Below are 12,036 nucleotides of genomic sequence, written 5' to 3'. Positions count from 1 at the left end.
CACCTTCCGTGCACATCCTACAGACCATGGTGACAACGTCCACAATGACACCTTCCATGCACGTCCTACAGACCATGGTGGCAACGTTCACCATGACACCTTTACCTACACATCCTAAGCTTGATCTCTGTTCTCTTTAGGGTTAGACAGAAGATTTTTTTTTTTTTTTTGGCCATACCTATTAATCCACACAGCATAAAGATCTAAGCTAGTAAACCCAGTGTGCTTTCCCAGGTACAGGATAATCCATACTTTTCTAGTTTAAAGATGTTAGAATAGAGTCACAAGCAGCATGACACTATTGACTTCTGACCATGAGGTGAGTGCCTGAGGTCTGGCTGGCAGGCTCATCTAGTCTTACAGAGGAGCTCAGTAGGAGGACACGCCCTGCTGCCTGAACACTTTCCAGATGACCTACATTCCCATGATGGAATTTGTCTAGCAAAGGACCCTGGGGAGACAGCAAAATGTGGTTCCCTGGATGTTTTAGAGAGAGCAGGTACTGACTCACGTTGGATGGCAGGGGAGCAGCAAATCCCAAGCCCCAGAGCAAGGCAGCCCTATTTCTGTTTTACACATATGCCACATATTTAATACAAATCACTACCTATTAACACACTCGCATGACCCACTCTGAGTGTTATGACTCCAGTATTAACTCACGAGAAGGCCACGCCTTAGAGAGTGGGAGTGACGTGCCCACAAACACGTGTGTCCTGCTTCAACTATCACGGTTCCTTCCACCAACAAGACCCCCAGACCCTCCATGTGATGTTCAGCCTCCCCAGTGGACTGTCAGGAGCATGGGAGGAGCCAGGGTGCAGAGCCCGTGTAGCTGGGAGCACAGGCTGCCTGCAGGCCTGGCTGTGGCCATCTGAGGTGCTTCCTTCCAAAGTACCCAGCACTGGGGGACCAAGTCCCGCTGAGGATTAAGGGGCACTATTCCCTGTTAAATGCCTCCTAATTTTTCAGGGCAAGGCCTCTCTCAATGTTTCCTTTCAGATGGGAATTCCAGGTGGACAGGGAGGCATGTATAAGATAAGAAGGAATTGCCCGGCCAAGCACACTGACGCCTACACATGGCTGAGGGTCCGGTCTGCTCTCTCACCAACATTCTGTGCCTCTCAAAGCGTTTTTAAAGCGGTAAAGAGCTCTTTCCCTCCTCCATTCTCTTCGGCTACTAACTCGCACAGGCATACATTTCCACCATTTGCAAAGGCAATTTCGTTGCTTCTGAATCACACTAATATATTTCTCCCTTTTCCCTCACACATCACTTACTCACATTTACCATCCTGCCGCCACCTGAAAGAAAAATTTCACTAGAGGATAACACACTTCTCTAGATTTGCCTGTTTTCTGCTATGCTTCTGATTTTCCTAATAGTAAAATATTTTAATTATTTAGGGTTAAGCAATAGAATTTCCGTTTGTAATCTATTCTTTCGTGTTTTAAACAAATGCTACATAACAGTTCATTTTATGTCAACTTGGCTAGGACCCAGATATTTGGCCAAACATCAGTCCAGATGTTGCTGCGAAGGTGTTTTTTAGATGAGATCAACATTAATTTCAGGAGGCTTTCAGCAAAGCAGATGACCCTCCCTCATTCAGGTGGGCCTCATCAAGTCAGCTGAAGCTGTAAGAGAAAGCAGGCTGGGTCTCTGGGGAGGGGCAGACTTTGCACAGACGTACGGGGCAGCATTTCTGCCCTGTCTCCAGCCTGCCAGCTGCCCTACAGATTCTGGACCCCACAACCTGGTAAGCCCATTCCTTGAAGTCAATATTTCTCTTTCATTCTCTTTCTTCCCCCACCCCCACATCCTATTTTCTGGAGAACCCTCATTTAAATAAAGTCTACTGAAATCACAAAGCTAAGATCATGTAAGTGGATAAATTGCTAGCTATGTGTCCAGTATTCGATTCATTAAATGATCTTAACCTTAAGGCCAATAATTTGAACTGAAGGAATTAGAACTGTAAAATTACCACAGTAATTTAAATTAGCAAGAAGTTTATACTTTCTATATGATATATATCATTCTTAGGCCAAATTCTCTCCTTAAAAGGTACACTGTTAAACTGTAGCACTCAAAAAAGTGTAGTAAACTTAGGGTTCTGATAATGAGTGCCACTAAGTGACATTTAGCCTAAAATTTTCTATTCTGGAATAACCAAAACCCCCCTCAATGGATGTTCCTCCAGTCTGTAAGTCAGGGCCTCGGAGGCACAGAAGAAAGCAGTGTTATTTCACTGAACTCAAGTGAAAAATAACTGTTGCAGCTTGATGGTGTTAGGTCATAAAAATAAAGACTAAAAAGACGGGAAACAAACTATGCCCCAGAATAAAGGATATGAAGTTGGATTCAGAAACGAAACCCACTATGCTACTTTTCTGTTTTAAATCTTAAAAGGCAGCGATCCGTAGACAAAGAAGTGTGGCCATGAGAGATATCACTGGATGAGCCTTAAAAAACTCAAGACACTGGGCGATGCCTACGGCTCAAGGAGTAGGGAGCCGGCCCCATATGCCGGAGGTGGTGGGTTCAAACCCAGCCCAGGCAAAAAAAAAACAAAAAAAAACTCAGACACTGCATCTGCATCAGTGAAATTTGTCCTCAAATATTTTCATTAAGGTCAATTCCTGAAGATACTGTCCAGCAACTTGCAAACTGTATCCCGTCCTATCATCACTATGTTATTCGATTGTAGCAGTTTGCATTTTTGTCTTAAAAGATTTGCTCATAAATATGCTATCTTATGACATCCCTTTGAGAAATAAACAAGTTGGCATTTGTTTTATATATGATATATTCTTCAAAAGGCATTTCAATCCTGCTGCAATCAAATAACAGAAACCTAATAAAAATGCTAACTTTGAACACAAATCAGCATGTATCCAGAGTTACTTATTTATTAAAATAATAATGTAGAAATCTTGCCTAGGAATGAAACTGCATAAAAATTAATAAGGTGGCAAAAATGACTGTATTATTAAAATGACTGAACTTTGAATTATGTATCATGTTTCAGCAGTTTTAGGAATAAAAGGAATTATTGTTGTAACACATTTTGACACATTAGATGTTATTACAACACAACTGGGAACTTGCAGAGGGAACACACGAACTGCATAAGCCTGGGCCATCGCTGAGAAGCAGGAGGCTCGGCTGGGAAAAGAGCAGCAAGCAGGCCGCACGCGATAAATCACTATCCCCTATAACCCAACTCCAAAGCACTCAGTCACAGCACAATAATTAGCACCTCACAGGATTCCACACAAACGCTGCAGCTAAAAAAGTCTGTGCCCTGAGTACGTTCACTCCAATACCAACACAGCGCGTAGTGTAACCTACTAAACGCCCCGGAGGCGCGGTCTGCGCAAACTCGCACGTGACTTTGCGCATGCGCACACGCTGACCAGCCACGGCGTGGTCACCACCGTCTCACTCCGCGAGACGCAGCGCAGGCAGACACGTCACCGCGCACGGCGGCCTGCACTCACGTGGCCCTGGTCGTCCAGCTCGTTGTTGGTGAGCTTCAGCTTGTCGAAGCTGATCACTTGTCTCATCCAGGTCTCCCCCGAGGCAGGCGAGTCCGGGTGGATGTACACGCGCGGCGGCACCGGCGAGTCAGCGTTCCCGGCCACCATCCACTTGGAGCTGTGGTACACGTACCTGCAAGGCAGGGACAGGCTCAGCACGCAGTCTGTTCCCGCCTTGGAACCCAGCTCTGCAGAATCACACAAAATGTGTTTCTCTCTCTCTCTCTTTCAGATCTAAAATAAATTGATTTCTTCTTGACATCCAAAATAAGATGTCAAAAATAAGATGCCAAAGTAAGTTGCCTCCTGGCAACTCAGAGCGAGCAACACATGACGGGCTTAGTGAGAAACACGCACGTCACCACCACAACAGTAAGTGTCCTAATCCTCATGACCCACACCTACCACACCAGACAAAGCATCTGTATCCTGACATTCTCCATTTTTCATCTGGATATTCATCTGACATGAAGAAACTACTAGCTTGTCAAGGTCACCTTTAAGTAAATCTCGAAAACCCTTGAGAGTTACACCTGAAGTGTCCCGGCCTCCTTCAAGATCACTTTCCGTTTCAGGCTCTGTGTAGGCCCAGGGGACAGACAGTAGAAAGGCTACAAGACACTGTCAGAAGTTTTAGGAACTTTTATCTTAGTAGGAAAGAAGTTCTATCCATTATTACTTGGAATTATTTTTTTCTAATGCTATGACGCTATATACCTCGAGGACAAAGCATTCAGTTTAAAAAATTTCGTACCATATACCGAGGGTGGTGGGTTCAAACCCGGCCCCGGCCAAACTGCAACCAAAAAAATAGCCGAGCGTTGTGGCGGGCACCTGTAGTCCCAGCTACTCGGGAGGCTGAGGCAAGAGAATCGCCTAAGCCCAGGAATTGGAGGTTGCTGTGTGAGCTGTGTGAGGCCACGGCACTCGCCGAGGGCCATAGAGTGAGACTCTGTCTCTACAAAAAAAAAAAAAAAAAAAAAATTTCGTATTATCATAAAATGTAGGTCTTCATTTAATTCCTCTATTTCATTCTTGACTTTCAAAAAGCTTTCAAATACTGTTAATTAAAAAATAAATCAAACTTTGAAAATGATAGTATAACCTATTAATACTACTTTCTAATTAAAAGACAAAACATTCTAGTCTGTTTATATGTCAGATATATTCTGTAAAAATAATGTACTTAAATAATAATGTTTCAAGTAAGAAATAAGACCTTACTATTTAACCCTCTTTTCAGATTATCATTTATTAATGTTAATTTAAAATAAACTAAAAAATTAGGAACTAGTGTATCAATGAAGAAAAGAGTATAAAATAAAATTATAGACTTAGATGTTTTCCTTCCATTTGTGTGTTAAAATAAAGCATACAGTTTAAAACCTTAATTCACAAATAGTCTCAGAAAATTCTGTATAGTATAAAAATTTCTTTTTTAAAGAGCATGAAGCATTTTATTTCGGGTGAGACCCTTTGTTTCACTTCTGGTTGTGGATTGCATTCTAAGCTCAATAAGCCTTTTAGTCTTTAATTCCTTTTTCTTGGGGGAAAAAATGTACGATCATAAAATTAAGAAAAAAATCATAAACCTTCAGTTGGTACAGTATAATTTCAATAAATATTCCTGTGGGCCTTTGTGAATATTAATTTTACATTCTAATAAGTGACAATCTTTTTTAACTTGATGAAATGCCACTCTCTGACATCAAAGAACAAGCCAATTATTTTTCTAAAAGTTAGAAAATAGAATATCTTAGAAATGGGAGAAAAAACTGCACTATGGAAATGAATTGGGTTACTACCAAAATAAATAGCGTAATATGCTCTATCAAAACCTTGAGAAAGTATGCATATTGAATAGTTCAAAATTCCATACCCACTGAGAAAGTAAACACTATGTGTGACCCATTCTTCACAAAACATTCTAAATGCAAGTGCTAAAAACAAATTTCTTCTTGAGAAGCAATGTAAATGAAAGCAGATTCATGTTTTACAATTTGATATTTTAAAATCTGATATTTTGATATTAATTTGTGAAATTTCCCTGCCTTCTGTGAAAATAAATAAGAAACATCCAAAATATAGGGAAAATATCTGAAGAAAAGCAAATAGGAGCAGTCTTAGAAGACAAAGGGGTCATATCTAAGCACTTTAAGAATTATCTTTCTCAGCACAAACACAAATTAGAATGTGGGTTTTAAACCAATATATTTAAAGAATGAACTTCAATACTTGTAGTTTCTGTTATGTAGATAATTTTAACAAAACTTCCTAATGACTTAAAGTAACACAACCTACACCCAAAACAAATAATAAAGCTGTCCTTTTCATTACTCATTTTTACACATTTCATGTATCCACAGTACTAATTACAATCTGTGTATTTTTGACAGTATAAGCCTGTTATCAAAAAACTCTCTAAATTTTTAAGTGTTAAAAATCAAATTTGATTTCATTGAAAAACTTACTGAACACTGTTTCTTAAAACAAGTAACAAAAGATGACCAAAATTTAAAACAGCATCTTATGATTTTCCAAACACTTAAAACCTACTTATTTAAATGTTAACATTTTTAACTCTTCAAAAATAAAAAGCATTACTGAAAATTGATGATTTGCTTTCTTGTAGAAGGAAAGAGCAAAGGTTGGTTTGAAGAAAGTATATCATTTCAACATTTACTTCCTGCCTATATAATTATATTCTTTCAAAATTAAAAAATTGTAAAGATTTTTAAAAAGTTATTGTATTAACTGTCAACTAAAAAACACCAGAAAGATAACAATTAACTACCCGTTTAGAGATACCATAATATCATAATAAGTTATAAGATTTTATATTTCTTTATTGTAGACAACCTTAAATAATTTTTTTAAATTAAAAACACCCTACAAACATGATCTTGAATGTAACGAGACAAAAGGAATTTATGTGAAGATCAAAAAGATCGTGAAGAAAATATATCTTTCAATACATTTTATATCCATAAACTTTACATAATGTTTTCTCTCAAAATTCTAAGAAAAATGTGAGCTGACATAAAACATGCATTTAGTTCGGCAGTACCAAACTAGCCCCATTTTAAAGTCCATGATGTTTAAAAACATTACTAGAGCTATTAAAAGTAAACAAAAATCAAGCTCCCACATTTACTACAAGAGAAGGTACCATCTGGGCTGCTGGAACCCATGGGCGCTGGACTGTGGCTCTGGAAATCCACAGCCTCTGGAAACAAAGATCTGGTCCTCACAGAGCAGCACAGCCTAGAGACTCAGGCCTGCTCTGACCCTGCCCTCCTCACGTACCTGTATCTTTTGTTGTCCACAGGCACGATGTCCATGGCTATGTAATACTGCTGGTGGGGGTCTAGCCCGGAGATCTTCACTCTCATGGCTGGAAACATACGCCTGTTTGTGAGAAAGACTGTTTGGGGGTTTTGTTTGTGATTAAGGATATATACTGAATAAGCAAAGAAACCTCTTAAATCTCTACTCTTAATATAGCAAACCTACAGCATTCACTTTGGCAATACAATTCAAGAAGTCAGAACACAACGCACATCAAAACTGAGCTTTTAAAATGCAGTCTGTCGCCCCCCATGTGCATTTCACGTTTACTGAAATTTCAGTACAAGAATAATTACACACAGGAGTCATAGCTCTAAAGAAGGCACTTTATTTTTTAAACAAAATGCATATTTACTTCAATAATACAAATAATAAAATGTACCAAATGGCAGAAATAAAAATTTTGAATTTCTGAAAGTGATAAAATATATTATAATGTGAAACTTTAAAAGGGTTGTAAAAAACCCACAAGGAGCCAATGTGCCACGCTATAACCAGACAATATGTTCTTTATTGAGACAGGACTTCCTGTCTGCAGCATGGTAAGGGTGAAGTGCAAAAGTTGCTCTAAATTTGAAAGGTATAGTAAAACTTCTTTATTGAAAACAGAAACTAAACACAATGTATATTTACCAAATCATTCCTCCCCCCACCATACCTTAAAAAGGCTCTCTAACCACACACTGAAAACTTTGCTAATTAAAGCAAAGGAAAATCTGCATTTCTTTTGGCCTCAGAGATATATATCAAAGGAGATGCTTAAGCAAACATGACTATCTTTTAAAAAAGGCATAGCCTCCAAGAACACAACAGCAAATAATTGTGTATTAAAAAAACAAATGCGGCAGTTCTTTTTAAAATTTTTTTCATCTAATGATTTATGTCTAGGACCCTGCCAGTTAATCTAATTTTTGCTAATTTAACCTATAACACAACCTTTAGTACTGTTATTTACCATTTTTTTCTATAACAATAATACCATTAAAGGCCTCTGTCCAGAGAAAAGAAAGTCCATTATTTCTTAACTAGGCATGAGAACGGTTTAAATTTTAGTGTTATTTCAGTGCACCTGTAAGATAAAAGTCTTTAACTACATCCTTTATAAGACAACTGTTGCTTTGTGTTGTTGAAGACTGAATTTGAATCATTAATAAAAGCTCTGTGAAAATGTAGAAGGTAGCATATGGATTCAATAAAATATGTTTTTGTAATTTCTAATAAGTTTGGATACTTTTATGCTATCCAGGTTTTTACCATGTGTACTGAAAGAATTGTGTATGCTTTTTAAAGTTCCTTTTAACGAAGTATATTATTCATAGATTTCATTGCACTAAACGAAATGAAAACTTTAAAATGCAAATAGCTCTGTGCCTACCTCAAATTAATATGATCTGGCCAACAAATTCATTTATTTTACTAACGGATGAACGTGCAGTTTTCACAATTAAAAAAGGTATAACGTCTTACAATTTTTTTATTTTCAGTATTCATTACGTCCTCACATAATTACTCTACTGTATTTGATTCCACTAGGAAAAAAATTTAAGCAGGTACTGTGAATTTATAAAAAGGATAGTTTTTCTAAAATCAGGGTAATCATTTTTGCAGCTATGTATGATTAAATACGTCTTATGGGTGATTCCAGAGACTTTATCCTAGTTTAATATAAAAATAGCATAACCCGGCATGTTTTCATTTGCCAGGAAATCTTTTGATAAAAAGCCAACCTGGAACCTTAAAATCTGAAAAAAACAAACTACATTCTAAACTGTGTTTTAAAAAGAAAAAGCAAAAATAATGAAATTTGTTGCCTAGTTCCAGAACTGATAGCTAGAACTTAAAACAAATGCCTGGGACGATATAGTGTGATCTGTGATCCACCGCGACACTGCAGCATCGGCGGCGACAGGGATTTTCTCCGGGCCGTCCCCTCGCTGGCCGCGCTCGCGGTCTGGGGGCTAAGCCGCCTCTGCGGACAGCCGCCGCGGCCTTGTCTCCCCGGCCCAGCCCGTCCGCGCTGCAGGCCCCGTCTCTTCCTAGCCCTCTCCTTGGCCTCAGGGGCCGGGTGAGCCCCAGCCGGGGTCCAGCTTTACCTGCCCGCCTTGGTGATGATCATCTCCGTACCGATCTCGTGAAAGCGCTTCCAGAGCTCGGCTCCCTGCAGGTCCACGCGCGGGGCCTGGGGCGAGGGCAGAGGGGTCCCGGGCGGGGCCAGCGAGGGCGCCGGAGACCCCTTCGGGGAGCCTGCCGGGGACGCCAGCGGGGAAGCGCCCTGAAGGAAACCGTCCTCACCGCCGCCTGGACAGCAAAGGGCAGAGAGGGGACATAGGTGAGGGCTGCAGAGGGGAGGCCGGCCGCGGAGACGGGACCCTCGGCGGGTGTCCAGTAAAAGGAAATGATCAGGAGAAAAAGGCAAAGCTCTGGATCCTTCTAACGAACACATACCCGCTCTTAGCCTAGCGAAGGGGCCCCGGGCGCTCTCGAGTCCCCAGCTCGGAGAGGCGCGCAGGCCTCCTCTGCTCTACCCGAGGAGCCTCCGAGGGGCGCAGGCCCGGGCAGAAGAGGTTGCGCGCCGTCGCCGCCAGGGTCCGGGATGAGCTCCAGAGTCCGGAGTCCCCAGCACAACCCGCAACACAACCCATCCCAACGCGCGCAGCACACGCGCCCAGCAAGACTCTGGGCCTCCCCGCTCTGCGGGCATCTGCGGGGCCTCGCGCTGGGCCCGGCCGAGGCAGCAGAAGGCCCAGCAGACCCCGCTTCCGCCCGCTGCCCAGCAGACAAGCTACGAGCGGAGCGCGAAAGCCCGTGGCCGCCGTTGGCCTCGGCGGGATTCCGGGAGTGAAGGGAGCGCCGGCCACCCCGGGAACCACGTCGGCAAACATGCCGCCCTCTTCCTGGTTCGCACAGCGGCCAGCGGCGTAAGGCGCCCGTTCCGGCTTCGGGGGTTGTGCCGTTGCGCCCCTCCGCCCCGCGCGTTAGAAGTTGGAGAGAGAACGCGCACCCATTGGCCGGCCCCGAGGGAGGCAGCAGCCCACTAGGCGAGGCTGGAAGCCGCGTTTCCACCGTTCGTGGGTGACAGATGCGTGGCGAGCTTTGCGCAGGACACCCGCGGCCCACGCGCTCGCGGCCGAGATGCCCAAGCCGCGTGGGGACACCGCGCACACGCACGCCCACGGACTCGCAGTGAGGCCACGGGACGCTCGCAGGAGGAGCCAGGCGGGAAGGGCCGACTCACCCGCAGCCCCTCGCTCCGGGTCCGCCTGCTGGGGCGCCGCACAGTCGTCCCCCTCCGAGCAGCCGTTTTCGCCCGCGCAGCCGCGGCTGCAGCCTCCGTCGTCCGCTGCTCCCGCCGCCTCCTCCGCGCCCACCTTGCGCCGCTTCTGGTGGAGCTGCTGCCGCTCCGCGCCGATGAGCGCCTCCACAGAGAAGGCGTGCGCCCGCAGGCTGAGCGCGCCGCCCGGGGAGCCGCGCCGCTTCTCGGCCATCGCGCCCTGCGCGCACGACCCGCTGGCGCCCCGCTCCCCGAGCGGCCCTGTCCCCGAGAGCCGCGCGGCCCGGGCCGCCGCGGGCCCAACGCCGACTCCCGGCTTCTCCGCCCGCCGAGCCTCCCCGCGGCCGCGCGCCCCGGGCGCTCCCACCCGCCCCGCTTCCGCCTGCTGCCCCGAGATCCGCCTGGACTGATGCGCCAGAGAGGACGCACAGGGGTAAAAACACTCCGCGGACACAAGTTAGGGATTGTAATTGAAATTTGTTGCCTTGATCTGTCAGCACTTCCAGGCAGGAGAGAGGGGGAAGAACTTGCTCATTAGTGTCAATAAAGCCGCGTGGGTGGGGCCGGGGCGCTGCCAATCACTGAGGCCACCGGCCAATCAGAAGGCGTCTGCCGCGCACAGCCCCGCCCACCCCCTTACAAGGGTGCGGAAAACCGGGGCGAGAAGCGCCGCCGTCCGGCGGGGACTGGCCGGCTCTGCGCTCTAGCCGGGTCCGGGTCCGGCCCAGCCTGGGTCCCCTGCGCCCGGGGCCCTGGAAGGGCGGAGGATCCTGGCTGAGAACACCAGGGATCTTTCAAGGAACCTGAAGTTCCAGCCCCGTTCCGCGTCACTGCGCGTGGCTCCAGCGCTAAGCGTTGGCGGCCGGGGAGTCCTCCCGGCACCGGCCCCTTTCTTGTTCGGACGTCCCCGGCTTAGCAGCGCCCACTGTGCATCTGCCAGGGCGCCAGGCTCATCGAAGTTTCACTCCTGTGGATTTTTCTTGAGAGGACGGGTTCAAAAATATATGCATAGGGGTGCCAACGCGATGCTGACCGCTCGGTCCCTCGGATCGGATACCCCAGCAGGAAGATCGCGCCCTTGGCAGAGCCTCTTCTCTCAAAGACCGATAGTTATTTTAAAACCTGAGTCAGGGGCTGCTCATTCCTACGTCTTCCATGATATGGAAACTTAAAACCCCTTAAAACTTCTCAAAGTTAAATAAATTTTAAGATGCAATAAAATTCCCCACTAAATTTTTCTCTCTGATTTAACGTAACTTTGTATTTATCCTGCTTTGGGCCGTTTACCACATTTATCTCAGGCTTTTAAGGAGTCAGTTTGTTTCTTTAAAACAATTCAAAAGAACATAGAGCTTTTTAAATGAATGACGCCGAACATATATACGTACAGCGTTTGGTGGTTTCAACACCACGTTTGTTCGGGATTAACAAAAAATACGTTTCGTGCGAATAGAGCAAATTTTTTGTACAATCAAATTAATAATGAATATTACTTTTAATATTCTGTGTAAAATACACTACAAAAGGTTGTTTTTTTCCTCTCCCTCCTTCAGTCCGACCATTGCCCGCGCTCTGGCGGGACTTCTCTGCAGACTTGGGGGAGCAGCCCCTGGGATGGCCCTGCCGCTGGGCGGATCTTTCCACCGTGGCTGGGGGGACGCGGGTCCTCGGTCCGGACCACCCTGCGGAGCCAGAACCCAGCGGGCACGTGCGCACCACCCGCCAGGCCCCGCGACCTGGGGTCAACAAGGACTCTAATTTCCTTACTAGGAAGGGCTGTCTTAAAACGCTGGAGAAGCAACTCTAGGGGAAGAAGTTGTTTTGCACTTGTTAAAAAAAAAAAAAAAAAAGACTTTGTAACCAGTTTGGGGCTG

The 12,036-nt window shown here is 45.0% G+C and overlaps 1 protein-coding gene across 1 annotated transcript in view; it reads right to left on the bottom strand.

The window, feature by feature from the left end:
* The window catches only part of TBX18 (T-box transcription factor 18), a 29,213-nt gene extending 17,902 nt beyond the window's left edge, over positions 1 to 11,311 (bottom strand). Inside the window, exons 1-4 of the mRNA XM_053603698.1 lie at positions 10,127 to 11,311; positions 8,985 to 9,189; positions 6,850 to 6,951; positions 3,505 to 3,676 (exon numbers count right to left, since the gene is read on the bottom strand). Coding sequence (XP_053459673.1) covers positions 3,505 to 3,676; positions 6,850 to 6,951; positions 8,985 to 9,189; positions 10,127 to 10,376 — 729 coding nt within the window. The 5' untranslated portion in view covers positions 10,377 to 11,311. The remainder of the gene's footprint in view (positions 1 to 3,504; positions 3,677 to 6,849; positions 6,952 to 8,984; positions 9,190 to 10,126) is intronic.
* Between the last annotated feature and the right edge of the window lie 725 nt (positions 11,312 to 12,036).

The sequence above is a fragment of the Nycticebus coucang genome, chromosome 9, assembly GCF_027406575.1.
Source record: "Nycticebus coucang isolate mNycCou1 chromosome 9, mNycCou1.pri, whole genome shotgun sequence".
NCBI classification, from domain to species: domain Eukaryota; kingdom Metazoa; phylum Chordata; class Mammalia; order Primates; family Lorisidae; genus Nycticebus; species Nycticebus coucang.
Note: the sequence above shows the minus strand (reverse complement) of the source record. Positions and strands in the feature narration are given on the sequence as shown.